At 36.3% G+C, this 25,593-nt stretch overlaps 1 protein-coding gene across 6 annotated transcripts in view; it reads right to left on the bottom strand.

The window, feature by feature from the left end:
* PAN3 (poly(A) specific ribonuclease subunit PAN3) overlaps positions 1–25,593 on the bottom strand; it is a 79,940-nt gene that overhangs the window by 7,392 nt on the left and 46,955 nt on the right. For all 6 annotated transcript variants that reach the window (XR_005257078.1, XM_038138252.1, XM_038138223.1 and 3 more), the window contains 10 exons: positions 20,800–21,047; positions 20,110–20,214; positions 19,410–19,467; positions 18,144–18,305; positions 17,865–17,981; positions 17,654–17,755; positions 9,735–9,900; positions 9,250–9,337; positions 3,224–3,363; positions 2,331–2,460 (listed from right to left, as the gene is read on the bottom strand). Coding sequence is in view for 5 of the 6 variants with exons in the window: in XM_038138252.1 (XP_037994180.1) it covers positions 2,331–2,460; positions 3,224–3,363; positions 9,250–9,337; positions 9,735–9,900; positions 17,654–17,755; positions 17,865–17,981; positions 18,144–18,305; positions 19,410–19,467; positions 20,110–20,214; positions 20,800–21,047 (1,316 nt within the window). In the remaining variant the exon portion in view is untranslated. The remainder of the gene's footprint in view (positions 1–2,330; positions 2,461–3,223; positions 3,364–9,249; positions 9,338–9,734; positions 9,901–17,653; positions 17,756–17,864; positions 17,982–18,143; positions 18,306–19,409; positions 19,468–20,109; positions 20,215–20,799; positions 21,048–25,593) is intronic.

Here is a 25,593-nt window from a genome sequence, read left to right as displayed (position 1 = left end):
AATACTCAAATGGTAATTGACTGCAAAAATAATATTGAAACAAGTTTTTTCAAAGTTGTTAGAATCTAAGTCTTAAAAGAGTATAAATACTGAGTACATAAATGACATAAATAAAGCAATGACAATGAGGTCACTCAGAGGCACAACATTAAAATTACAGTTGCTTAGCACACATGCAACTGAAAGTTTATTCAGTGTGTTTTTCCACACCACTTAGGATGCAGTAAAAACAGTAATATCCTAGCTTACATTAAACAAAAAATTAATTCACAGTGTAAATTGAAGCTGTCAGGAAAAGATCCTCTCTGATATTATTCACATTCTCCAACGGCTCAGGTCTATGACATTATTCATGCTAAGATGCATCTATTTCCATGCATGATCATACAGATTTCAACCGAATTCAGTCTGGAGTAGATTACTGTGCACAGCTGGGTAAATAAAGTGGGTCAAGGTGATAGCAGCCTGACCTTGGACAACCTATGGGTTGCAGATTTCTATTAATAGTCTAAAGACACACTGGAAACCAGCTTGTACCGCAACAGTAGCTACATTTAAAGAGACATGGAAAACCAACCCTGTCCAGTTAGCCAAGGTCTACTATTTGGTCTAACCACCAAATTTAATATTTGGCATGTGGTCAAATACTCAAAAACCAAAACTACACCCGTGTAAAGTTCACTGCTTTGCAGATTCCCAGTGAATGGTGACACAGCTGAGCAACAACGCAGACACTAAGTCTCCAAGAGGCCTCCCTGCAGGCCCAGCAGTGTGCAAGGAGGGAGATACTCTCCACAGGGCTTATAAACTGAGGCTTTGACTGCTATTACATCAATATGACGAATGTAAAAGTAAGGAAGGAAGGAATAGCATAATAGGGTTACTGCTCTGTGAAAAGTGAGTGTTACAAAGATATTAACTACATACAAACCACTCCCACCATCAGAAGTCCCTAAGCTACAGATGACTGCGTGCTTGGACAATATGAGAAAAGAAAAAATCACACATGCTAGTCTTTTTCTAATACTCCCTCCAAAGCATTTGCTTTGGGACAAAAATGAGCAGAGGGTACCAGACTAGACTTAAGGGATACTGTAGCTCTGATGTTAATGGAGGGGATGTCACAGTATGAACAAGTTACAGTGTAATAGCTTATTAAAAAGTGGTATTTATCACTGTCAAGTAAACAGCTATTGCCAAACTGGGGGCTAAGCAACAACTTGAATTTGTAGTACATCTGCCCACCTGCCAGTGATAAGCAACTGCTCAAACAGCCTGACTAAAACCACATAAATTGTAATGCTGATCACAGGGCAATCTCCATCTTTGCTATGGGAAGGAGTCCATCTGCCCAGCTTTGCGCAGGCACATAGGCCACCCTAACAACAAATTATCTTAAAGACCTCTGGAGAAGGATTAGTAGTTGATTCTGATAACATGGGTACCCAGCATCTAGAGGTACACAGATACTGCCTGGCTCTTCTACAGCTCCTTGCTTCTGAAAGATTTCAGCATCTTTCATCAAGGAGGGGAAAACAGTTCTCCAACAGGACAATACTGGAGAAATCAAGAAAACAGAGTCCATCAGAATCCCAAACACTGGCCCACTGTCTCTTAAAAAGTTCTCACTGAGGGGTTATAATGGAATGGAATCACAAGACTTGATTAAATCCTTTTGTAGTACCCTATCCCACACATTTTCAGGGCCATGAAAGCATTCCCTAATGTATCTCCTGCTGTCAGTCGCTTCTGACTAACAGACACTCCTTCCAGTTGAACAAATACACCCCTACTTGATACATAATACATATTTTCTTTATAGCTAGCACTTGATACCTTGACTGAAAACCACAGACCCCCACAGCAAGAGTGCACACTTCAGGAAAGCTGAACATGGTATCTCCATGAATTAGAATTCATAAAGAAAGGAAAACATATGAGAGAAGGAACACTAAAATCCAAACAAAAAAATTAATGGGGCTTTAGCACACATTACATGATCGACGTGACATACCTGGCGCCTTCTTACTCTGAATTTTTAACCATGCTATGAAGAACATAATTTTCCCAAGACTACTGGCTGGCAATGAAAATGCTACTTCAGTTAAAACACAGCTGAAGACATCTTAAAACTAGGTGTTCTTGAAGCTCTGGGGTTTTCAAAAGCCTGAGTTTAGAGTTGTCAAGCCTTCAGGCAGATTACTTACATTAATAACAAGCAGAAGGGGAAAAAAAACCCAACAGGAACTAGTAGAAAACATTTTCTTTTAAAGTACAGCTCTAGGTACACTGACTACAGGTCTTTCTGCAGGAGTTACTACATGATTTACCTTTGCTAGATCTTCTTCTATAACATCATTTCGCATCTGAGCAGCATCCAACTGAGTATAGAATCGTGCACCAATCATAGGCATGATATCATTTACACTGCGAAGTCTGTTTTGGTCAGTCAGCAAATACCTGCCAAAATAACCCAACCACCAAGAGATTACTTTCTGCAAATGCCACACATTATATTCCATTATGATTTTCTCACTATTTAACTTTTTGTATTCAATACACAAAGTTACAAAGTTGACAATTGTTATGTTTCTTAAAAGAAGATACCATCAGAGAAAACATAGTTAATTTGCATGTATACATCGAGTCAGTTATTTATACAAGACAGGAGTATACTTTCATGAAACTGTGCAGATCACCCCATTCAAACAGCAAGAACACATACAAAAAGAGAGAAGGATGCAGATTCAGACTGCAATGCAATTGTTTTTCAAATGAGGGAAGGAGAGAAGACTTCTACTTTTCCCACCCAGGCTGCAAGGGGAAAAGAGCTGACTATATTGAAATGACACAAAAAGAATATGCAGTCAGAAAAAGGTAGCACTCAAACTTTTGTCCAGAAAGTCAGTGTGCCTATTTCTCAGTACCTTCTGAAACTGCAAGACTAGCATACTGCTATTGTAGAGAACATGCAATGAAGCCCAGTATTTAAGATAACCTAAAATGTGTTTTGTTTACACTCTTAATTCTTACTAAGAGCTTTACCAGCATTATACCAAAAAATTTATATCAATGTTTAACAGTGCACTGACCATGAAGACAACTCAACAACAGTAGATTTATCTGTAATCTTACTTGCATTTAAAAATACCATTTGGCTTTTGCATTTGTATACATAAAAAGTGCTGCAATTTCCTTTAAAAGATTTATAAGACAAACTTACAAAATCAGATTCTTCAGATCAGAGGAATAGTTGATTGTCACCAGTTCCATTGCTTTCTGCAAATTCTCTCTCTGAATTCCTGACAAAGAATTGCAAGCCAAAGCCAACACAACTTTCCCCAGGGAGATCAGATCTGCTTGCTAGTAGGTAAAACACACACAGGTAAGATTCTTAGTACAGATAAATACTACCTATGATACTACATGGTGTTAAAGAGAGACAATGCTTCAATAACCTTAGAAGAATTTATGCAACTAAAGTAAGTACTATTCAAATCATAGTTCAATATGATTGTTCAAGTTACAGTAGTTAAAAAGTACAGAAGAAAATCTCTCCTGACACCTAGCAATTTTTAAGTACTATATTTATCTTTGAATGATTAAAATTTACCTATTTTTAGCTTAAGAGAACTCTGTAGTGAGCAGAAGCTCTGCAATCAAGTTCTCTGAGCCACCCACCTGCTCAATCCTGACAAGTCAGGGAGATGGTGGCAAACAGAACAAGTCTTCTCAATACGAGATGCAGAAATAAAAGGATTATTTGTTAAACTGAAACCAGCATTTTCTGCATTCATATCTCTTCAATCTAGCCATCCAGTGTGAGTTCCATACTGGGATCCACACCACATTCTAACACATGATATCATCATTTTAACAAATTGCTCAAATATTTTCACGTCTGATGGACCTTGTGAAAAGATCTGAACTGTGCAAAATAACTAGACAGGCCTGTACAGCTGCCAAACAGAACAGCATCATGTATTATGAAGAAACCTTTGCATTAATAAACACTTTTAATTGCTCTTAAAAGATGAATGCTGGACACAGCCTGCTTCACCGTAACAGAAGATTCTGCCAGTATTAATAGCCAGCCATGAGAAATGATTTTGAAAAGCTGTAACAAATTTTAAAACCCACCACTAAAAGCAATAGCCTAATTTAGTAGCAAATAATGACATTCACAGAAAAAGCTGAACTGATTCTTTCCATGGAAAGGCTTTCAGCGGCACACAACTTGGCCAAACTTAAACACACCTGCAGCCTTCCATGCTGGACATGCCTCAGAGTGAATTTAACAGTCAGCTATAGATATGAAATTAGAATTTTTGAGTTTTTGGGGGTTTTGGAGAAAATATATTTTTACAAAACTAAAAACATAGAAGCTACTAGTAATTGAGAATGTCAGTTCCACAGCCTAGAGCAAGGCCAAGCCATTTAGCAGAGAATGCAGTCATACAAGGAATCCACCTTCTGTCATTTCTGTAAGAAAGGCTAAAAAAATCTGGCAGTATTAAAAGTTCTGGTTAGAATTTGGCAGCTTTAGAAAAGTGCTGTGATGGTGAACATGCCACAGCCCCTCACAGCTCTTCCACCCAGAGGCATAACCACACCTGCTGCCTCTGGCTACAGTAGCTGAGCACAGCCTTCCCTGAAGCCACATCTTCCAGGTGCTGAGGGAAAGGGAAAAATACCAAACCTTTCCAGGTCTCTCAATGTCCCTGCTGTTCCTATATCAAGTATGATTAAGCAGCACAATTTGAACATGGATACACAATACATCAAGTTAAAAAGCATGTTATTCTTGTAGCTAATGAAGACAGAAACAGGATGTGGAAAATGAGACAAATAAGGACAAAGTGGTTGAAAAGGACGTGGGACTGGCATTTGCTAAACTATTTCCAAAGAAACACAGAATTTCTGAGTATTAGCATTCCTTTTTCCTTTAGTAATGAGACGTTAATCAGAGCAATAAACACCCTTCTCAGTGTGAACCTGCTTCCACTAGCAAGTATTCAATTTCAGCAGCAGGGAACACTGCTATGGCTCTAAACAGAGAATTCCAGCTGGTGCAGTATCTAGAAACATGTGTCACCTGAGACAAAGGCATTTTCATTATGATTTTTTTTCTGCAAAATGTCTTGGAAGAAATATGAATTTGTATTAACCACAGTTGTACTTCTTTCTGCAGTCCTCTACTTTACACTTAGTACCTTTCAACTTTTAGTCATTCATAAGGATATAACCTATATAAATTCTGTATCATCATACAACCCTGAGACACTTAAAATATACTGGCAAGACCCTATGAAAATTGTCTTCCCTTGCACAGGTGCTTTCATAATACAGATTGCATTAGATTTTAGAAATTATTAAGAAAGTCTTACATTAGACAGAAAATTTAAAATTCAAGCTTTGTGGGGTTTTGAGCATTTGACTTGCAACCTTAAATTTTTGTTTGTTTCACAAATTACATCCACCAGAAGAACTGGCAGAGAGAATACGACACCCCAATACACTCCCAAACACAGTTTTCAAATGACAGCCAATGATTAGCTTGTTTTAGACACAAAAGTAGCTTGGATTCATCCTACTTATTTTAGGAACTTCTAGCATTCAGTCAAGAGACTGATTAATTTAAGACAACTGTAATTCTGTAAGACAATTCATATTTTGAGCCAGTTGAACTGCTCTCAGGAGGCACTTCACTATTCATTGTTAGCTGAAACCCTGAAAGAAAATGTTATCACAATACCCAATTTTTAATGTTTTACAAAAGCACAAAGGCAATATTCTCCTTGTGTGACTGGAGAATCAGAATATCACAAGCTGGAAAGATCCCATAAAGTTCAGGATTTCTGAGAGTCAGATTACTGTTTTAGAAGCAACTGAACTACCATCTGCTGACCCACCCTATAAATTCAGACAGGGTACATGACTTCCCAGAAGCTGGGTTACACCATTTCTTTCTTCACATACGCCTATTAAGTCCTAACCTAACCTCTGAAAATATTGAGCTCCTACTGCTCCTAGGCAAAGAAAGGTTAAAGAAGGCGCACAAGAACTACACGACTTCCTTGCAGCAGGAACACCAGAAATATATTTTTCTGCATTCCTGAAGTAGCCTTGCTAGTGCAAGGTACAGATCTATATTAGGTACAATCATTTCCTTGTTTATACTCCCTATTGTGTTTGCATGCTCCTATGGATCACGCAAGTTCCTTCTGCCACAAATCTGACAGAAAACTTCTGCTATGGTAACTATCAACAGTGACTATGAAGTCACTGAATCACTAAGTTGATTCCTAACTTCAAGAAAAAGTTTTACACCTTCTAAGCACAGGCAGCCATTTGTTCAAAAATGCACCTTGCATGCAATTAATAACCATTTAATTAGTAATTAAATTCATACCTGTAACCTCTACCAACTTAATTTTTTATTTCTTGAAAGCTTTGTGAGTAAGGATTTTATCAGCATTTAGTTCATTGACCGAGCTATTAAATAGCATTCACTAAAAACTAGCACTAGGGGATAAACACAGAAATAGCCCCCTTCATCAACATCTCCCTGTTACCAAGTCAATTTCAAGCATGTCAAGTGAGTAATTTAAACATTAATTGCATAGGTACCCCTTCTTATTTTTTTAAATTAAGTAGGTATGCGCCACTATGCCAAATGCCCAAGAGATACCTCAACATTTTATACATTTGATTTTAGCGGCCAGACATGTAAGCTATTCAAGTAAAAGTTTTTGGTTTTTTTTTTTTTTTTTTTGAGAGGATAAATTTTCCAGTAAGACTTTGAAACCAACACTACTTTTTATTTCATTGTGTTTATCCTGATCCACTGCTATGCTTGGATCAGCTCATTCATACTCCAGTTTTGTGGATTCTCTTAAAAGGATAAGTTCTGGAATTGTCCTTAGAAGTACCTCCAAGCTCCTACATTTTGGTGGTTTTTTTTAGAGTAAATACTAGTAACTTGAGACATCTCTTCAAACTAGTTTCTTCAAATTGGGGAGGTGCATGTTTGTTATTTTGGCTTGCTAAGTGGAAAATATTTACTTTAAGCAAAAGTAACCTTATAGCCCTTGTTAAAATAGTAAAGCTTACATTCTCTTTTTTTTTGTAAAGGGGAGGACTTCCATCTTATTCCAAATACAGAAATATTTATTAAACCTTTTTACTGTTTGCTGTATCACCATTTAGCTTTCCCATCTGTCCCTTGCAATTGACTGACACAAGAATTATGGACTGGGGTGAGGCAGGAAGTCACATGCTGCAGTTTATAAAGGTTTAACCCCTGGTTTTCAATGCAAGTGGCCATTCGTATTTCATTTACTTCTTTTCAGCTTCCCTTTTTGCTGCCTTTATGTAAATCTCAAATGATTATAGAGATTTAACACAGACTGCAAAGAACAATTGCATTCCTTTTACATAGCCCCTCGCTGTTTTGGCTGAAATCTCTCTTTTATATTAACCATGGGAAATAGCCATAAAATGGCAAATCCTAACAAATATAGCTTTCTCCATTGAAGACAACAACAAGGAAATGCATATTAGCTGGGCAGTAAACCCAGAGATAACCTACATTTTTAACAGTCACAGGAGTCCCAGAGGAATTCAGGAACTGGGTCATGGATCGAAAGGAAAAAGGATGAGCAGCAGCTGTTATTTTGTAATTTTATCTGGCTAGGGCAAACAAAAGTAGAGCATGAGAAATGACCCCTAAATTTCAAGGAATGGACCCAGTCTGGCATCTCTGAAGGAAAAAAACGGGCAGTGAAAGCCTAGTCCTTCTAGAAAAAACAACAAAAGAAAATTCCACACCGTATTTACTAATTGCAGTTTAGATCTTCCAAACTAAGTTCTTAGGAGTATTTATTTTCTGGTTTAGCAGAGCAACCTAAACAATTTGAATAGTAACAACATATAAAACATGAAAAGCCATTCCCCCTAAACAAAACTAGGCATTAACAAGCAAGTCAGCTGCCATGTGTTGAGCTGCTATAGTGGTAAGTGCTTTTGACAGACTTGTGTACCTGCAAGTATTTTTAGATTTGTATCTTCAAGTATTTTAAATGTTTTTCTTTACTTGAATGTCATAATATCTCAGGAGGCTCCCTTTCCAAGCTGAAATTAAAATAGACAAGTACTTAGATTTAAAAAAAACCCCATCTCATTACATTTTTAGGCATGGAATCCCTTACTTACATGTATTTTCATCTTCTCTCCACTGTTTTCCACTAAATTATTACCAAAAACCCACTGATATGTAGCTGAGTGTGTAGTGTGTGTGTGAGAGCGTGAAATCCTTTGGTGTACTCCTCAAAGCACACTGAAAACTCCTTTACTGTATAATTTTTAAAAAAAAGTTATGTTCTAGGATATGGTCTCCAACAAGCTAGTTTGTTCTGGCCAAAGTTCAAACATTTCAGTGATGACTTAAAGACACTGAATAAGCAGTTTTCACAGTGAATAAGGTCAATTAATGAAAATAAATTAAATCCAACTCCCTACTGTAGTCTTTCACTCCCAGTACAGACAGGGTATGTGATGACTGCTGAAGTAACGTACTTTACCCTGAGGGGAAGTTAGGGAAAGAGGCACTCCTGTACACAGTGATGCTCCAGATGACTGTGGAACAGTTTTTGTTAAGTCTAAAGGGGTTCTTCTTAATTCAGGAATTATGCAGAGTCCACGCTTCAGAGAACACCAGGAGAGCACGGAAAAACTAGGAGCCCAAAATAAAGATACACTAGAATCTTTTTGGCACGAGGGGAGGGTCGAAATGCAGTTAATTGAAAGATCTTACTCCTCTCAACAGATACTCAGCACTTAGTTATTTATGTTAAAATCAAAAAAGAGCAAAAACTATTACTGAATCATTATTTTTTTTATCTCTAACACTAAATGAAAGATTTTTCTTCTCCTTCCTTTAGAAATTTCTATTTCCGGTAGTTTCTGAGTTAAGTTTGTTAAATACTATAGTTCAACCTGTTCAGTGAGCTTGCTGAAATTTTAGAGGCAGAAGATACCAAAATGAGCATTCACATTTATAAATTATAAGCAAATTTGAACAGTGTATGGGAGAACCAAGATCAAACCAGAAGTGAAAAAATACAGTCAATTACAGATAGATACACTGGACTACAGTTTAATTAAAGTACTTGTCTTCCGAAAGGAATCACACTGGTTTGCAGTAATCCCTTTGCCAAGCCACCAACCTAACTGGCAGTGTTGTCATACCTGAAACTGAGCCATTAATGCCAGTGGATTATTTTGACTGTTGTCAAATGTCAAAACGTCAAAGATTCCAACACAATTAACTCGTAACCTTTAGGAACAAGAAGAGAAAAGGAAAAATTGCCATTAAACTTTATTGGTTACTCAATGTTTTCTCTAACATTCATTGAATTTTTTGATATTATAAAAGTTGTAAGTACTTAGCAAATTACTATGAATCAGAAAAGACTGATTTTACTGTTTGATAAAATGCAGATAGTATTCAGTTTACAAATAAATCAACAAATTTCTAAACTGACAGTAGTGGGTCTGATCTGTAGTTTGAGGATAATGCATAAATATGTTTTAAAAGACCTTTAAAAAAATGAAGTTACAAGCTTTAGCACAATACCTCAGGCCAGTTGAGAGAACATGGTAGCTATTTATGTACCAGGTGCACAGTCAGCAGCTGCCAGGAACACAGAGCACAGTGAGAATGCTTTCATTACCTTGTTTTTCCTGTTACCAGAATCTTCGTTGGATCCATAACTCTGCATGCCAGTCCTGCTGTGTGAATGGTCCGTAAGGCAGAGCTGAGCTGCACAATGTATGCCCATATCAAAGACTCTGGAAGCAACCCCGCATGCTGCCGTGGCAGAGGTCCATCATGCTGACCTAGAACCAAAACATTGTGAGCATCAATAGAAGGCTGCTCTGCAAAAAGCAAAGTACAACATCTTGAATTATGCAATTAACTCACACACTCATTTCATTTAACTCTTAATAGTCCTCCAAAGACACATCTATGTTGCTTTAAAGGTGAGTTTGGGAATAGATTTTTCTTCATTGGTTGGTTTCACATGTCTTTTTTTGAAAATGCTGACAATTCATTAGGCATTACTATTTTCATTCTCATATTCAGGGAAATTATGTTTTGAAGTTGAGAATGAGCACTGCTTGGAAATTGCTCGAAGTAGATGGTACATCAAAATATGCAAGTACTTCAGAAGTAAAAAACACCAATATCCTGAAACAAAGAGTATGTACTGCAATAGCTGCAACATTTTAACTGCCTTTATTGCAGATAGGCTTCCCAATTATCCATTTTCTACCATCTAATACGAAAAAAATAACAAGCTAATTTCAACTTACATGAGCAAATCAGACAAAGATTAGGAGGCTAAACATCACTGAACACAACTTCACTTACGTTCTGCTGTGACACAGCTCCCTGACAAGTCATCAATGCATGACCCCTATTCCATGGGTCATATGAAAGAAATGCATTACTCCCCTTCCAAACTGATTTGTAGTTCTCCTTTCAAAAGTAAAACTCAATCTTTGCAAACACACACTCAAATCCTACATTACAAACAGTTTGAGTAATACTGAGTCACAGATGAAAAAATGAAGATGTAGATAACAAATGTTATTTTAAGTATGATGTGTGTAATTCAAGTAAGCTGGCATTGTTTGCCTTGCACAAAGTTTAAGCAGAAGAAAATACATCCAGAGTAAGACAATACATCTCAATTTTACAAACCACAAGAGATATTTCAAGAGGTTGCCTCAGAACTGATTTTGCTTATTTTGAGACCAGTAATATCATCAGTATTAAGTAAAATCATGTAAGCAACTGATTGGTTTTGCTGTGAACTGACTGTGCTCTTCTCTATTTCTTTTTCGTTTGTTTGGGGTTTTTGGGTTTTGGTTTTTTTTGTTCTTGTTTTTTGAGGTTAGAGGGTGGTGTTTTCCCCCCCCCTTTCCTACATGATCATATCAACATCTGTGCATTTGATCAAAGTAAGCACGTGTATACTTGCATGCATATGCACACACAAAATATATGCACAGTGAAAAAAAGTGGAACACATTCCTGACAACTTTTTACTTGGAAATTTTACTGACTTTGGGGTCATGGGCTGGGAATGCTACAAGCTTTCATTTGAGCTTTGCTTTGTCCATTTTTGAAATTTTAGTTTGCTTTTCAGGTTTAAGGTACTTTGGTTTACATTATGAAGATCAAAATGTTGACTCCTTTAAAAAGCAATAAACTTGGCATGTCTACTGAAAGCTGAATATAATGAGATATTGTTTGTTTTCTCTGGCTCTCTGATGAATCATTATGCAAATCACTTCCCACAAAAACCATCATTCCAAGTCTCACGTAGCAAACTTTTTCCCTCATACCTCTCTCTTCCTCAGAATGACAAAAATTATAATATAAAATGACTGAGAAGCTACAACCTCCTGTACTAGTTGAGAATCTCTTTACTACTTGCTGTAGAATGCACTTTATATCTGATGAACAGCAACATGAGTAGTAAGTTTAACAGGGATGTGCATGAATACTGTAAGACAGTTACAGGTGTACAAAGTCCAGAATAGAAATGTTGCTATAATATCCCAAAGAGAGAGAAGCTGAAACTTGGCAGGCAGTTATTTTTGTGCATGCATAACAGCACCTGCCCTTTGATTTTCAAATTAAGGCAATGTAACCAAGAGAATATCCAATATACACTGAAAGACCAGTTTGACACAGCTTCTGCTCATCTATCAGAAAATCTCAAGCAACATTATTTTACTACTGGAAAAACTTACTTGAGGCTACAGCCAAATCTAGACTGCTGCTTTCACACCAGTTGGCTGCACCCCACATTCACATACACTAAAGGTACAAGCTAAAACATGGGAAAAATCAGCTCTGAAATGCCCTCTTACATATCTATCTGTTCAAAATAAGCACGATTAAAAGCAGTTCAGTTGGCTGCAATGCTGACTATAATGTATGTCCCAAGAGGCCCATCAGACCTGCCACGGACCGCACTTGAGCAAAGACCCAAGGAGGTGAGACCCAAAAGCTTGCTCTTCAGGAGGAACACACAGTTGGAAAGCTTTCCAAACGGTGCTGAACACAAGGGAAAACATCACAAGAATATAAGTAAACATTACCCAAATGATCAGAGTATTACTTGAAAAAGTGTTTTTTAAAGAGATTCATTCCATGGTTGATTTGCAAAGGCTTCCCACCACAGGCTGAATCTATGGCTACAACAAGCAAAATTTCAGACTGTGCTCTTCCCACCTACTGCATGGCAGATTCACCTCTCCCAATAATTTCATCTCTGTGATGTAGAACACAGCCACTAATGGAAAAGATTAAAAATTTAAAACCTGCCATTTCAAAAACACAGGTTGTCCATTATTTTTCCATGCCACATTGGGATAAACATAAATAAATAAAAATGTTGATGCTTATTTTTTAGTTCCGTGGTATGCTGTTGACAATAGAACAAAAAATTACCCTCTGTACCAGTGTGCATGTGTATATAATAAGTTTTTTGCCTGTTAAAAAAAGCTTTCAAATGAAATTCTGTTCTCCAGAGCAGGTATGAATACAGAATAGTCCTGAGGTGGGGAGTAACACCTGGGGACACCAGCAGTAGGGCCTGTTTGACAGCATCAGGAACACTGAAAGCATGCCAAGAAACAGCAATTCTCACACAGTTATGAAGGAAAAAGATTCAGCTGATTACTAAACTGAACGTGAACCTCTCAGGCTTGTAAACCAGTCTTTTATATTCAGAAATGTGAATTGTTTGGTGTTTACTTGGTGTTCCCAAGTTAAAGTACTGAAAACAAGACAATTGCAGTAGCCTTCATCACGCCTTCAGGGACACCTGGGGTTTGGTTTTACATTTCCCAGTTCTCAACATACAGAAAGGTTCTGAACTACTAGAACGCAGCAGTACTTTTTGCAAAAATTCCAAAGCTACTGAAAACTTGATCTTAGTTTGAAAAAGTTGCAGCTTTTGGCAAAGGTATTTTAGGATAATTATTAGTCACATATTTTATCTTCAGAAACATTATGCTGACTTTCAATATTCATATATTCTTACTCCTCATCACAGACTATTCATCTAGTCATCACACAACTTATTCCTTTTTCAATGGAAGGGGTATTCGATGAAAAAACATTCAGCACGTGGGGATGCAAAAGCTGTAAAGTCAGCAGTGTAGTCCATTTTTGTGCATGACATACTATTATTAATGTGTCAAAAGCAAAGCAAGTTTCCCAGACCATGCTCATCTTCATCAGAAAGCATTTGTTTGCTGAAAAACAGAGACTGTGCTGCTGAAAACTCCTTATAACACGTGTACGCCAACATTTAATTACTTAGAGAGTTTAAAAGCAGACCAAAGGACATAACAAAGGCATGCTTATCTCTGCCAACCACAAAAACTCATCAGGAAAAACCCTTCTGGCAGCTGCCAATAGTTACTGTTAATTTGCCAGAATTTTCTGGCTGTTAAGTTTTGAAGTACATACATTCAAATTTAGTTTACCATTCAATTATTGGACTGTTAAGAGCAACATTTCAGTACTTTTGGGTTAACTTGCTAATGCAAAGAGAACATAATTTCGGCAGAGATAAATGCACTAATATGTGCTATAATCTGAAGCTAAGAAATATAAGAAAGGTGGAAGAATACCAAAAATTTCCAGAACAACAGATTTAATGGTTAGAGTATGAAGAAGCGTTTTGAGAAAATATAAGTGTGAATAATATAAGAAGAAACTCTTCAAATAAATGTACTTTGAGTAGCAATTAACTGAAAATTCAGATTCTTGGTTTTAAATCATGCAAATTCAGTAAAATGTGACAGAACAATGTTAGATTATCACACTGTACCATCTGAAGGAAGAGGAGGTATCATTGAATAAAGAACACAAGCAACAAATTCTACTGCGTTCAGAAGTCAGAGACATTAGTTTACAGTATAAAAATAAATGTAAGCTGCTATTTTTCTCCCCCACACCAAGTCTCTAGCAAGGTAGTCCTGTAACAGCATCTGTAAATAACACGGCAAGAAGAAAACACCCAAGACTGACCACATTGACACCAGCGACATGCAAGACAGCCATGTAAACCATAATCCTCATCTTTAAACTATCAAGGTCTCATGTTGCCAACTGAAGTGTTCAACATAAATAAGGTTGCATACCTGAAATCAAATTCTCTGAGTTCACTGATCAGGTTCACAGTGTTGTGCCTCCTAAAACCTTTATAAGCAATTGTACTAATCTGGGCCTCATGCTGCAGAGTACCCAACTTCCATCCATTCCCCTGCTTCTCTTGGGAGTCTCCTCTAGGCAGGCAGACGGCCAAGAAACTCTGTGAGGGGATGGAGAAAGTAACCATGAAGGCAGGCAATTCTGAGAAATAAAGTTATAGGTATGCAATCTTATTTTTCTCTCTTAAATTGCTCCTTCTACTGAGGACCAGACTAGAGAGCAGCAGTTACCAAAAAAAAGAAAAAAAAAAGGCCAAAGCAAAGATATGCAGAAAGATTTGGCAAAATTTGGGAACTCAGGTGACTTTTTCCCTAATTTATCTACTGAAAATATTGAAAGAGCAGGTAGTAAGTGCCATAGTCAGGAGACAGTTATCTTCCCTACATATCCCTCTAAGTTCTATTGCAACAGCTCATTTTAATTAAGTAATACTTTGGTTTGAACAGACATCGATGTCTTATTTCCAACTTCCCAGATTACTCCTGCCTATAAAAGGAAGCTGAAGTAGGTGAAACCAAGGGTCCAGGATAGCCCATGAGCATGTTTCAAAGACACATACACTAAAATCAGCTTGCCATGAATATGGAAGTGTATAAACATAAACAAGTAGAATATTCTATTAGCCTCCAGTGATTTGCAGCCCAGAAGTAATTATCATGCCTATGCAGTCCCCAAATATTTCTCCTCCATGAGTAAGCCTACATCCCCCTTGAACCCAGGCAAATGTCCACAATAATCTGTGAAAGTTCCATGGCTTAATTATCCTTACACAGGTTTTGAATTTACTACCTGTCTAGTTTCATTGGTAAGTCCTTAGTTTTAGGCTGGAAGAAATAATAAACTTTTAAAATTAATTTCTTTGTTATTCCAGATTATTTTTCAGACCATATTCCAGCCACTTTTAACCTCATTATATTCCTTTCCATCTTTAAAAGCATGAAAATCATTATTCCACTTTGCTGTTCTTCATCCAGCTGTTCCACACCTTTGATCATCCCTGTCACCTCATCTCAACTTCTTTGTTGCTCTTCTACACCCTTCAAAATCCATGAGGAGGAACACAGCTGCAGATAGGAGTCTATCAGGCACACACATCTTGAATACAATGTCTACCATTTCACTGCCCTTTTCTTAATAAGCTACATCAACTTATTTCCTATTTACAGCAATTCTGCAAGAGGACAGTATTTTCTTCAATCTACTTAACTGTGCTCCCAGACCTATTACTGAGTGGCAACAGTCAAAACAGAGGCCATCACCTCATGTTTAAAGCTAGTTCCATTTTTCCTTTGATTACACTGGTTTACATTACATCACCTGCTATATTATCAGTAGGAGTTCCACTCTTGTAAGATCCTTCTGCAATCAATCACAATTGGCCTTTGTTTTTAACAATCCAAATCATTTGGTATTACCAGCAAACTTTGACAGACCATTTATCTTCAGAGCAAACAAGTGAATGTGCTAAGAAACACAACTCCCAGGACATCGTCTTGTGAGACCCGTCTATGATCTTCACTGTTCACTCTTTGTTTCCAATATTCTAACCAGGCATCAACCTAACTGAGAACCTTCTCTGCCATATGACTCCTTAGGTTCTTTTAAAGACTCTGCTGGACATCATTGAAAACTCCAAGGTCTTATCTACTGGATCTTCCTTTAAAGAACTTTGATAGATTAATGAGACATGACTGCCCTTTAAAGGACTGTAACCTAATTATTTTCCAGTGTGACAAAAGAATGTGTTCCCAAGAATCTTATTGTAACTTCTATTATTTTATCTAGAACAGACATCATTCTACTATGATTCTCTAGATAGATACAAAAACATAGCAAGGACTGATTCACATGGAAATTGAAAACCATGACTGGGAAACGCTCAGGAGTCTAGTCCTGCACGTAACAGTCATTAACCTAGCAGTAGATCTTCCAGTTTTATCTCACCAAATTAGTTTCACATCAGGCTCATTGAATCTGTAATTGCACTCTGATTTGCCACAGGATATGACACATCAAACTGGGGTTTCCTCCATCTGAGATATTACCACCAAAATCAGTGGTGGAAATCAAGTTCCATCTCCACTTATAATAGTCAGCTCAGTGCAAAGTCAGTGAGAATCATGGCGTATATAAGGCATCCACAAGTCTCTGAATGTATGTAACGTTTTCTTCAAGCCTTTGAACATATTCACACACCACCAAACCACTATATTCTGATGTAAAAGATGGCCAAGTGAAGTTCTAGATCTCAAACTTTGAAACAGTTTGAATTCACAGCTAAAAGCTCTAATTTCAAAAGGCACAAGAAAGAAAAAAAACTTAGCATTTGTTTCTCTTCATATACTGGCAACCTAAAGACAAGACATTTAGGGAAGATCTTCTCTAATTAAAAATAAAAACCAAACAAACAGTCCATGTCACAGTCCTCTGGTTATCTTTAGTGGTGGATCTAATTTCAGGGCTGATCCTGCATCAAGCAAGAAGTTGGTCCAAAAAAGCTCTGCAGGGTATTTTTCTACCTTAAGTCTTTCTGTGATTCCATTCAGCAGTGACCACCTCTCTTTCTCAGCATGACACTGTTTGTGTTGCAAACACCTGGCTGCAGTTTGTAAGACTGCAGGGGTTACAAACTGGTCCTAACAGACACAATGATTGACAGCATACTGTTTTGGAGAGGAAAAGGCTTTAGTCACAAGCATATGAGCTCTACTGGGCTACTTGCTAAGCCACATACTATCCTATGACTGATTTCATTTAAGAATGTTGATGTAGTTTTAGTGACTCCATTGAAGCTATGTACAAACATTATTAAAAAAAAAAAAATCAGACCTAAGATGTGAAGTTGGTGTCTGAAAAGAATATGGTAGAGGGATTTTTCAATCCATTTCTTGTCTTAACTAGTTCTTCACATTTGAAATCATCAAATAAAATACTGTCTAAGTATTTCTCATAATACATAGTGAGGAAAAAAACCAAAGGGTAGGACACCTAAACAGCAAGCATCAAATAGACACAGCTTATCTTTTGAATTTTGGAACCATTGCCATTAAATGTTAGGTGTTACCTAGTGACAGACCTGCAATAAGGACACCAGAGCTCCTGGCTCCCAGTTTTGTTCCAACTTATTTTTCTTTCAAAGAGTTGTAATTCCCTTACATGCTGAAACCAATTTTATACTTGTTTGATAATTTTAAAAAATTATACAAATAGGAGGTGAAGAAGAACTCTCTCATAAGCTGATGGCATGACAGAACTGATTAGCCAAAAATTAAGCTGAACAACTATTTGTGACCAGATGTTTACTGCTGAAACAGTGTATAGAAGTATTATATCATAGCGTGGTTTCCTTACCCCATTTCCGTTTTGTGAAATAGGAATCTGCACTAGGGTCATTGAAGTGTCTGCTCATCATAGTCTCTCCTCCAGCATGAAAATCATATGCAAACACTAGAGCTAAAAAATAGAAACAGGTGATACTCAAGCGTATGTGAAAAAAGCATGGACACATCAGCTAGGTGGAGTGGGGGGGAGGGGCAGTGGGAAAGAAAAAAGAAAAACTTACAATGTTCTCCAAAAGCTTTAGTGGTAAACACTTCACGCAAAGTTACGATATTTGAGTGCTGAATCTTTTTCCACATGTCAACCAATACCATGCACTTTGTGTTAACAAGACGGAAACCTAGGGAAAACATTAAACCCATGGTTTGAAGTATAATGTTTAGAATGAGAAATTTTTACTTTTGCATTTAGTCTCTGAAACTGCTGAGAAGCAACCAGACACTAAAATATGACTGGTGCGCTTTGGAATACTAGTCCTATGAGGCAACTCAATTTTTCTCACCATGTATCCTCCGAAGGCAATAGGGCAGATCATCTTTACTATTTACAGCTTTATAGCACGATGTAATGTACCCAAAGTTGCTCGTTTTCTGTATCCGATTGGGCGGTGGCAGTGGTTCCAAAGGAAAGAGACTGTGGTAGCTGTCCACTTCCGCAGGAACTGCTACAATCAGTTTATACAGGGAAACACGTTAGGCCTCAGCTCACTTTGAGAAAATTACTGAGTAGTAGAGAAAATTAAAATGACTTTCACTAATATATAAATTATCTCCACCATCTTTTAGGTGCATGTGAAGTTAAAATTCACTATTTTTGCTTTAACACCAACATATTGGTAGGTTCCTAGAAGTGATCCCACTGACCTAAAATTGTCTTCAGTAAAGGTATTACACGAAGGAAAATCAAAAGAATAGATGCCATTTCCATTCCATCTGCCATTTTCTCATTTACCTTAGAAATTCACTCTTATGAATGATATTTCTTTGGTGTTTTTCCTATACTGATTTAATAATAAGCACCAATTTCCATGCAGACTTCATACCATAGTAAGAACTGCATTTTCATCAGAAAAAAAAAGCAAGCATCAGTCTTACGTGTTTTAATATATTGGTTTATAAAACAGGGAGAGAGAAGTGGTAAAGGTTTGCAAATCAGATTAAGAGATTACCCTCGCACTTCATCTGGATTAAAACACTAAACTGCGGTTTTTTTAACTGCATCATTATCATATTATGCACACATTTGAGAAGATACTGCAAGCAAAAATTGTTTAAATCAAGCTGAGTAATATAAATTCCCCAAAAACCAAATCACAGTGAATAGTATATGGTTCTTCTGCCTGACAGCTTGTACAAAGCCTTCTCTGATATACCAGCCAAGTCACTTCAAAACAAACTGCTTTGCTAGTTTCCATACAACATTTGAAAAATATATCCTTCATTTAAAGAAGCCCCTAATCTACAAAGTAATACAAAACTGTTCTTCACAAGGCTTACCTACCTTAATGATTTTTCCTTTCTCAGCAATTTGAACTATTCCTAACCATTAAGGAGTTTCAAAACAGAAGAAAACTACAATAGAAGACAGAAAGAATAATTCATATTTCTGAAACACTGCCTAGTTAACCATGGCCCAGGCTGATGATTAAAGCTCCATGAAAAAATAAAAACAGGTGGCAGTTTTGGCAAGAGGTTGTTAATACAGATGAATGTACGTGGCTGCAGAAAAACATTATCACTGTTTAGAGTTTTGAGAAAAAATTACTTACCAGGAATATCAGCCTGATCAATCTGGGCCATAGTTATTAAGTGTCTGTTGATGAGTTCCTGAAGGAAAAATTAAGTTAAGCTTTGAACATTATAATTCAGCTCTTTTCTTTTTGATAATTTAAGAAAACACTGTCTTTAAAGTACTAGCTACCTGTACAAAAATAGAGAATTAATGCAAGTGTCTAGGGCAGAGAGGGTCCAAAGATCAATAGCTTGAAAATTTGAATGATAAAATACCTAAATTCTTGAAGTAGCTTCAGAAGACATTTGCTATAGCTGGCACTGACAAAGGCACCTACTATAGTAAAGCTGAAATTACTAACACTCACAACCAGCCTTGAGATGATGAACCCTGAGAAGAGCTCTTCAACTAACACCTGCATATACTTCCATTTCAGTGGGAGACTTTCAAACTGAACAGTATTGCAGCTTAAAATAATGCTACAAAAATAAACCACATCAGTAATAGCACTGAGCTGAACAGTAAATCACGGCATACAGATTAGATTGCACTCATATATGTTATAATTTACCCCCACCCTCTGTTGGACTCCACCTATTACAAGATTTGATTTTTCAAGTTCTCCACGGGGAAAACTGACTGCACATATTGCAGGTGTCTACTTCTGTTCTACCATTAACAATTTTCTATTTTTTGCCAAGATAGTAAATTTTCCTTTAAACTCTCAAACATCTTACCTGTCTGAGCTCATCTGCCATGAAGAAGGAAGGTGCATTTGCTTTTGGCTGCATGTAAGCAACATGAGGTGCAGCTGGATGGTAGATGTGGTAGTTTGGAAAAACCTAAAAATAAAATATTTCAAGAAGCTTTTTAAAGTCCTTAAGGATAAAGTAAATGAAGAGTTTTCTCACTCTTCCTGTTCAAACTATGAAATCCTCATGTACAGTACAAGTTACAAATATATTGCCAGATATGCTACAATTTTTTTATGTGGTATTCACTTCTGAAGATTTCAAGGGAGAGGGAGGTGTATGTGTATATATGTACGTACACAGTTATTTTCACAGTTTTGTAACTGCCTTTTCCCCATCACTGTAAATATAAGAGCTATTTAACCTATCCAAAAAAAATCTAGACTTTTTGATGTTTTCTCATTATGTATGTATCCACTGGGCCATATAGATATAGACAACAGCTTTCTTGCTATTGCTGTGTTAAAAGCCCAGAAAGCTCTACACAGCTGTAGAAATATATAAAAATTACTCTGGTCCTTATATTTCAGTGATTTTTGGAAAACAACTAAAATAACTAAAAGGCCTCACCTTCATATAGAATAAGCAGTTTATAGTGTTAAAAATAACATCTGTAGTATTAACCAATTCAGCACTTACAAACTCCAGACCTTTGTGTATTGAAAGCCAACATACCATGCCTGTGAGAGGTGCTGGAGTTGTATCAGTGTAGAAGTATGTTGTTCCACCCACTGTTTCCTTCTGGATCACCTGGCCAGTAGATGGAGGCTGAGAGACAGCGTTAGCGACAGACGCAGAGGCACTAGTAGGCACCATATAGTTTGCTGGGTTAGGAGTATGACTTCTTCTCCGAGGAGCAGGAGATGTATGAGGAGTTATTTTGGGAGAATGAAGAGGAGAAGATCCTGCTGACAGTGACATTCCTTAAAGAAACACAAGAAGACATTCCAGATCAAATCTGTCATCAAAAAAATTTAGCAATTTCAGAAAAGCAGCCTTTACTACCAACAACATTCTGAGCAGGTGAGACACTTAACTCTTCGTATAGATACAGAAATCCTTGAGAGATAAGACAGTAAAGGCATGATGGAACAGATATCTTTTCCCCAAAATCTTTGCTTATTGCAGAGAAGTAGCACTTGGGAAATTACAATATACACATAAAGAACTGAAATGAAAAACATAAGCAGCTGAAAAGGGAAGACAAGTCAAAATAATGATGTGTCTAAAGGACAGTTCATTAAACTGCTAAAAGATTAAAAAAAATGACTCTGTAAATGAGTGTTTACTTAACAGTTACATGAGCAGTCAATGGAGTTTGCTTAGCTGTAACTCACTTCACCTAATTATGCATGTACCTTTTATTAGAATTCCACAGTTATAAATGTCTCCAGTAATACAGCTCATAAATAAGTGTATTAATAATACACAATATGCTACGGGTAATAACTTCAGTGGAGTAATTACCTATTTTCCTGTAATTATTATATTTAAAAGTCATCCACCAAAAAATCTATTTGATATGTAAAAATAGGTAACATCTCATGATATTAAGTCTATTAAACATTCCTCTTGGAATTTTAAAATTTATTTGAAATTTTTTTATTGGCTGGTGTTCACGTTCAACATTACAGGGGCAACTCCACTGACACCTGAGAAACTCTGCTTCTAAACAAAGTGCATCAATGAGAAAAATAAGGGCAACATTTTTGCATACACACTTTTTAGTTACCAGTCTAATTACTTCAAGAGTTATCGCATGCAGAATTCTCAGATTTGCTTACTTATAAAAATTAGGCGTAAAATAGACATTCCAGGGTGCTGCTGAGGAAGAGACAACCCTTCAAAAATCTCCTTGCAGAGTTACTTACTAGCAGAAGATCTGACATATTCAGGTGTTCAGATTAACACCAAGGAAAACATATTTGAAAGGTATTATTGCTCAGTTCAGACTGGGATGTACTTTCTCTTCTATACAGTCAGAATTGTATTAGTCATACTAAATATTTTCTTTGAAAGCATAGAAGATACACAGCTTTCATATTTAACATTCTGTTGACAGCTGAGAATTCTTCTCTAATTAAGAATGGTTAGTTATTACTCAGATATTTGATTAAATGAATTACGTAAACTGTAATAACCAGAGCAATTCAAGCAAATATCCAACTAATGAAAGCGAGAAGAATTTTCTTCACATACACATTTTTAGTTACATAAACTAGTTTATTTAACTTCAATCATGAGTTACAGCATGCAAAGTTCTCAAAATGCATCATCAGTAATGTGTAGGAGTGATTTCACACTCGTATCGTGTCCCTAAAGTAATCTCATCCCTCCTACATTTCATTTTTTTCTTTTTTAAAACAAAAGACAAAAGGAAATAAGCTTCAGTATTAACAAGTAAGCAGTACCTTGGGAAAATTACTTTGAAGCTATATTATCCTAATGATATTAAAAGCATATTTGTAACCTTTCATTTCGCTGCTCTCATTTACTCCTTTGACATCTCAAAAACCATGTTTATTAATTCAGCACAATTCTCTTTTGTTCCTCAAAAGTGAGTAGTTCCAACAAAATGAACAAGATTTTTTAAATGTAACTGGTAAAATCATATGCCTTTCTTTTTAATTGTGTCTTTTAAGCCACTTATTCTTTTCATAAAACTGTAAATTATAAGAATATGGAAGGATAAAAGTCTGCCCTTTTCTAGGCTAGAACTTCTCTTTGTATTAATGCATGTACATGTGTGTACACACATCATATAGATAAGCAATATTGTAGAATATTGCTGATCAGTGTACTAATTTAAAAAATGAATAGGCACTGCTAAATGGTAACATAGTCTCCTGAAAATCTGTTTAGAAATTAACTGTATGACTAAAATGTTACATATTTTGATAGTACCAATTTATGCTACAAAAGAAAGTAAATTTTCATTAAGGGAAAAGTTACCTTGAGTGACTGATTAATACTTCAATATTTCAACAGCTCTGTAAAGATTATTACGTTTTTAACAAAAGTCTAAAACACAAATGCATTCTTAATCCACTGGGGAAAGATCCATTTCAAATGAAACAATGTATTAGTATTAAAAGCTGAAGGATGACTAAAGTGGCCATTAAACTGAAGCAACTCTACAGTTAATGATAACTAAGAATTCTCTTCATCTATGGAAAGTTACTGACATGTCTTGCTCACTCTATTCCAATATAGTGGTATGAACTGGAGTCCTCACAAGCACATCATCTCAACCCAGACAGGACTAAATGGCTTTAAGAATAACTCAACAGAACAGCCAAGTGTAGGGATCATGAAATAAGAACTCAGCAGCCTTCATATACACTGATGGACAATTAACTGAAGACCTCTCTGCTTTCAAATAAACACTATAGGTACAAGACAGTAAGTAATATCTTACAGAAAACTGAAGACTTGCAACTCACTAAAATTATACTGTGACCTTCTACTACAAGTTTCCCAGAAAAAAAGAAGATCTCTGGTGATTTTTACAGATACAATTTCAAACAATTTCCACTTTAGCATTTACTTTTCAAAAAAATTAATTCCTGCCAAAGAACAGTTAAACACACAAATCCTTAATGTCTTTGCACAGGTATTAATGCAAGATTGAAAGAAAAGGATCACAGCATCACACAAATCCTTTCAGATGGCCTTTCAGTCTAGTTAGGTCTCCTCAGAAAGGACATTGAGAGTTCAGTGAAAATCATCTGGCAGGCAGAACATATGGCTTCCTCATTTGCCAATATGCATAGTGAGTTCAGGAGATGAAAGAAGCTTGACCAGAGTCTGATTTTAGTCTACTAGAACATACTACACATGCTAAGAATTTTGCTCCTACTGCCATGGTGGGTATGGACAGGTTGAGACAACAAATATTGAAGGTGACAGATTCTTCTGAGAGACTTGCACTACATTCTGCACAATCTAAATAACTATGGAAAGCCCAGCATAACAACAACAAAAAAAAAAAGAGAAAGAAAAACACTTAATACAGTGCAACTATGCATATTTAGGTACTTCAAGCAACTAATAAACTGCACAAACTCAAGCAGATACCACCACTAACTTCATTAGTATTTCAATAAATAAAAAGCATACTAATATTTAATCATAACAAATGGAATTAGAGAAAAATAAAAGAAAATTAGTTTTATTAACAAGTGATAATATATTCCTACTGACTCACCCTCAAGGAAAAAGATGCTACTAAACATAAAATAGTAAAAACAGAACCAGACCTCAAAGAATTAGGCTGGTTTTAATAGCAGTTTATATAAATGTCTATTCACTTAAGGGGCTAACAAAAAATGAGCTTTCAAAAACCTATTTATGATTTTTTAAATATATATATATATACACACATACATATATACACATGTATATATATCTCGCTCCTATCAGTGATCTTGACAAATAATATTAAGATTTCCCTATGAGAGGGTTCAAGATTCCCGTACATTAAAATTCAAATGCCAACAGGAATACTATGACAGACATCAAAAAGCCTGTTTCAAATTGTCCCTCTCCATTCCTTGTCTTGGGGAATATACTTCATGAAGAAGTCAAATACAATCTTAATAGATGAACTGCAAGGGGAAAGTGCTTCTTTCACTTTTCTATCTAAAAAGAGGTGTCACGGTACGTAGCTGTCATGGTGTTGACATGTCTGACATGTTGACATGTCTCCATAACCACCAACATGGAGATGGTTATGGGATTTGAAGATCTTTTCCCAACATTCACAGTGAATGTGCAGGCTACCTACACACACCTGCAGCTCCTGATGCCTTCTTACTCTGTAAAGAGAGAGATCATACCTACATATCCCTCTTTATTCTCATATTTTCATTTATTGCCTTGTTTTTTGTTTTTGAAGTTTCATTGTGACTGAGGAAGGGGAAATGGCAGACTTGGACACGCATTTGAGACAATGCCCAAAGACATTTTATGAGATTAATGTTTCTAATAAAGCTTTGTAGCACACAATATATTTGAATTAAAAGCTAGGGTGTATTTTGAATCTGATAATTCACACAGATAATCAGGATAAAAAGGCATTAAGCATGATTTCTTAATGACTCAGTATCTACAACTTTTTGATTTCATGAGAATTCATAACTTAGTGAAGCAGGATTTCATTAAGCTCAGGTGTATGCAAATCCGCCAGGCTACAATATTAAAGGTTTAAAAAAACCTTCAAGTTTTGCCTACAAATTCACTAGTTTACAACCATATCCCTATGTCTCTAATGCTTGTAACACATTCAAAGGTGAAAAATTTAACATTTAACAATTTATCACTTTAATGTTCTGTACTTTAGAGATACCACAGACTACCAGGTAAATTTTGAAGAATGACAAAGCAAAGTAAATTATAATAGCAGATTATTTCAAGAACTTAAAGTAGCATCCTTAAATTCATTAACTATTTCTTTTTATTGTAAGCTTT

This window comes from Motacilla alba, chromosome 1 (assembly GCF_015832195.1).
Source record: "Motacilla alba alba isolate MOTALB_02 chromosome 1, Motacilla_alba_V1.0_pri, whole genome shotgun sequence".
Taxonomy (NCBI): Eukaryota; Metazoa; Chordata; class Aves; order Passeriformes; family Motacillidae; genus Motacilla; species Motacilla alba.
The sequence above is the reverse complement of the archived record's forward strand: the minus strand, read 5'-3'. Positions and strand labels throughout refer to the sequence as shown.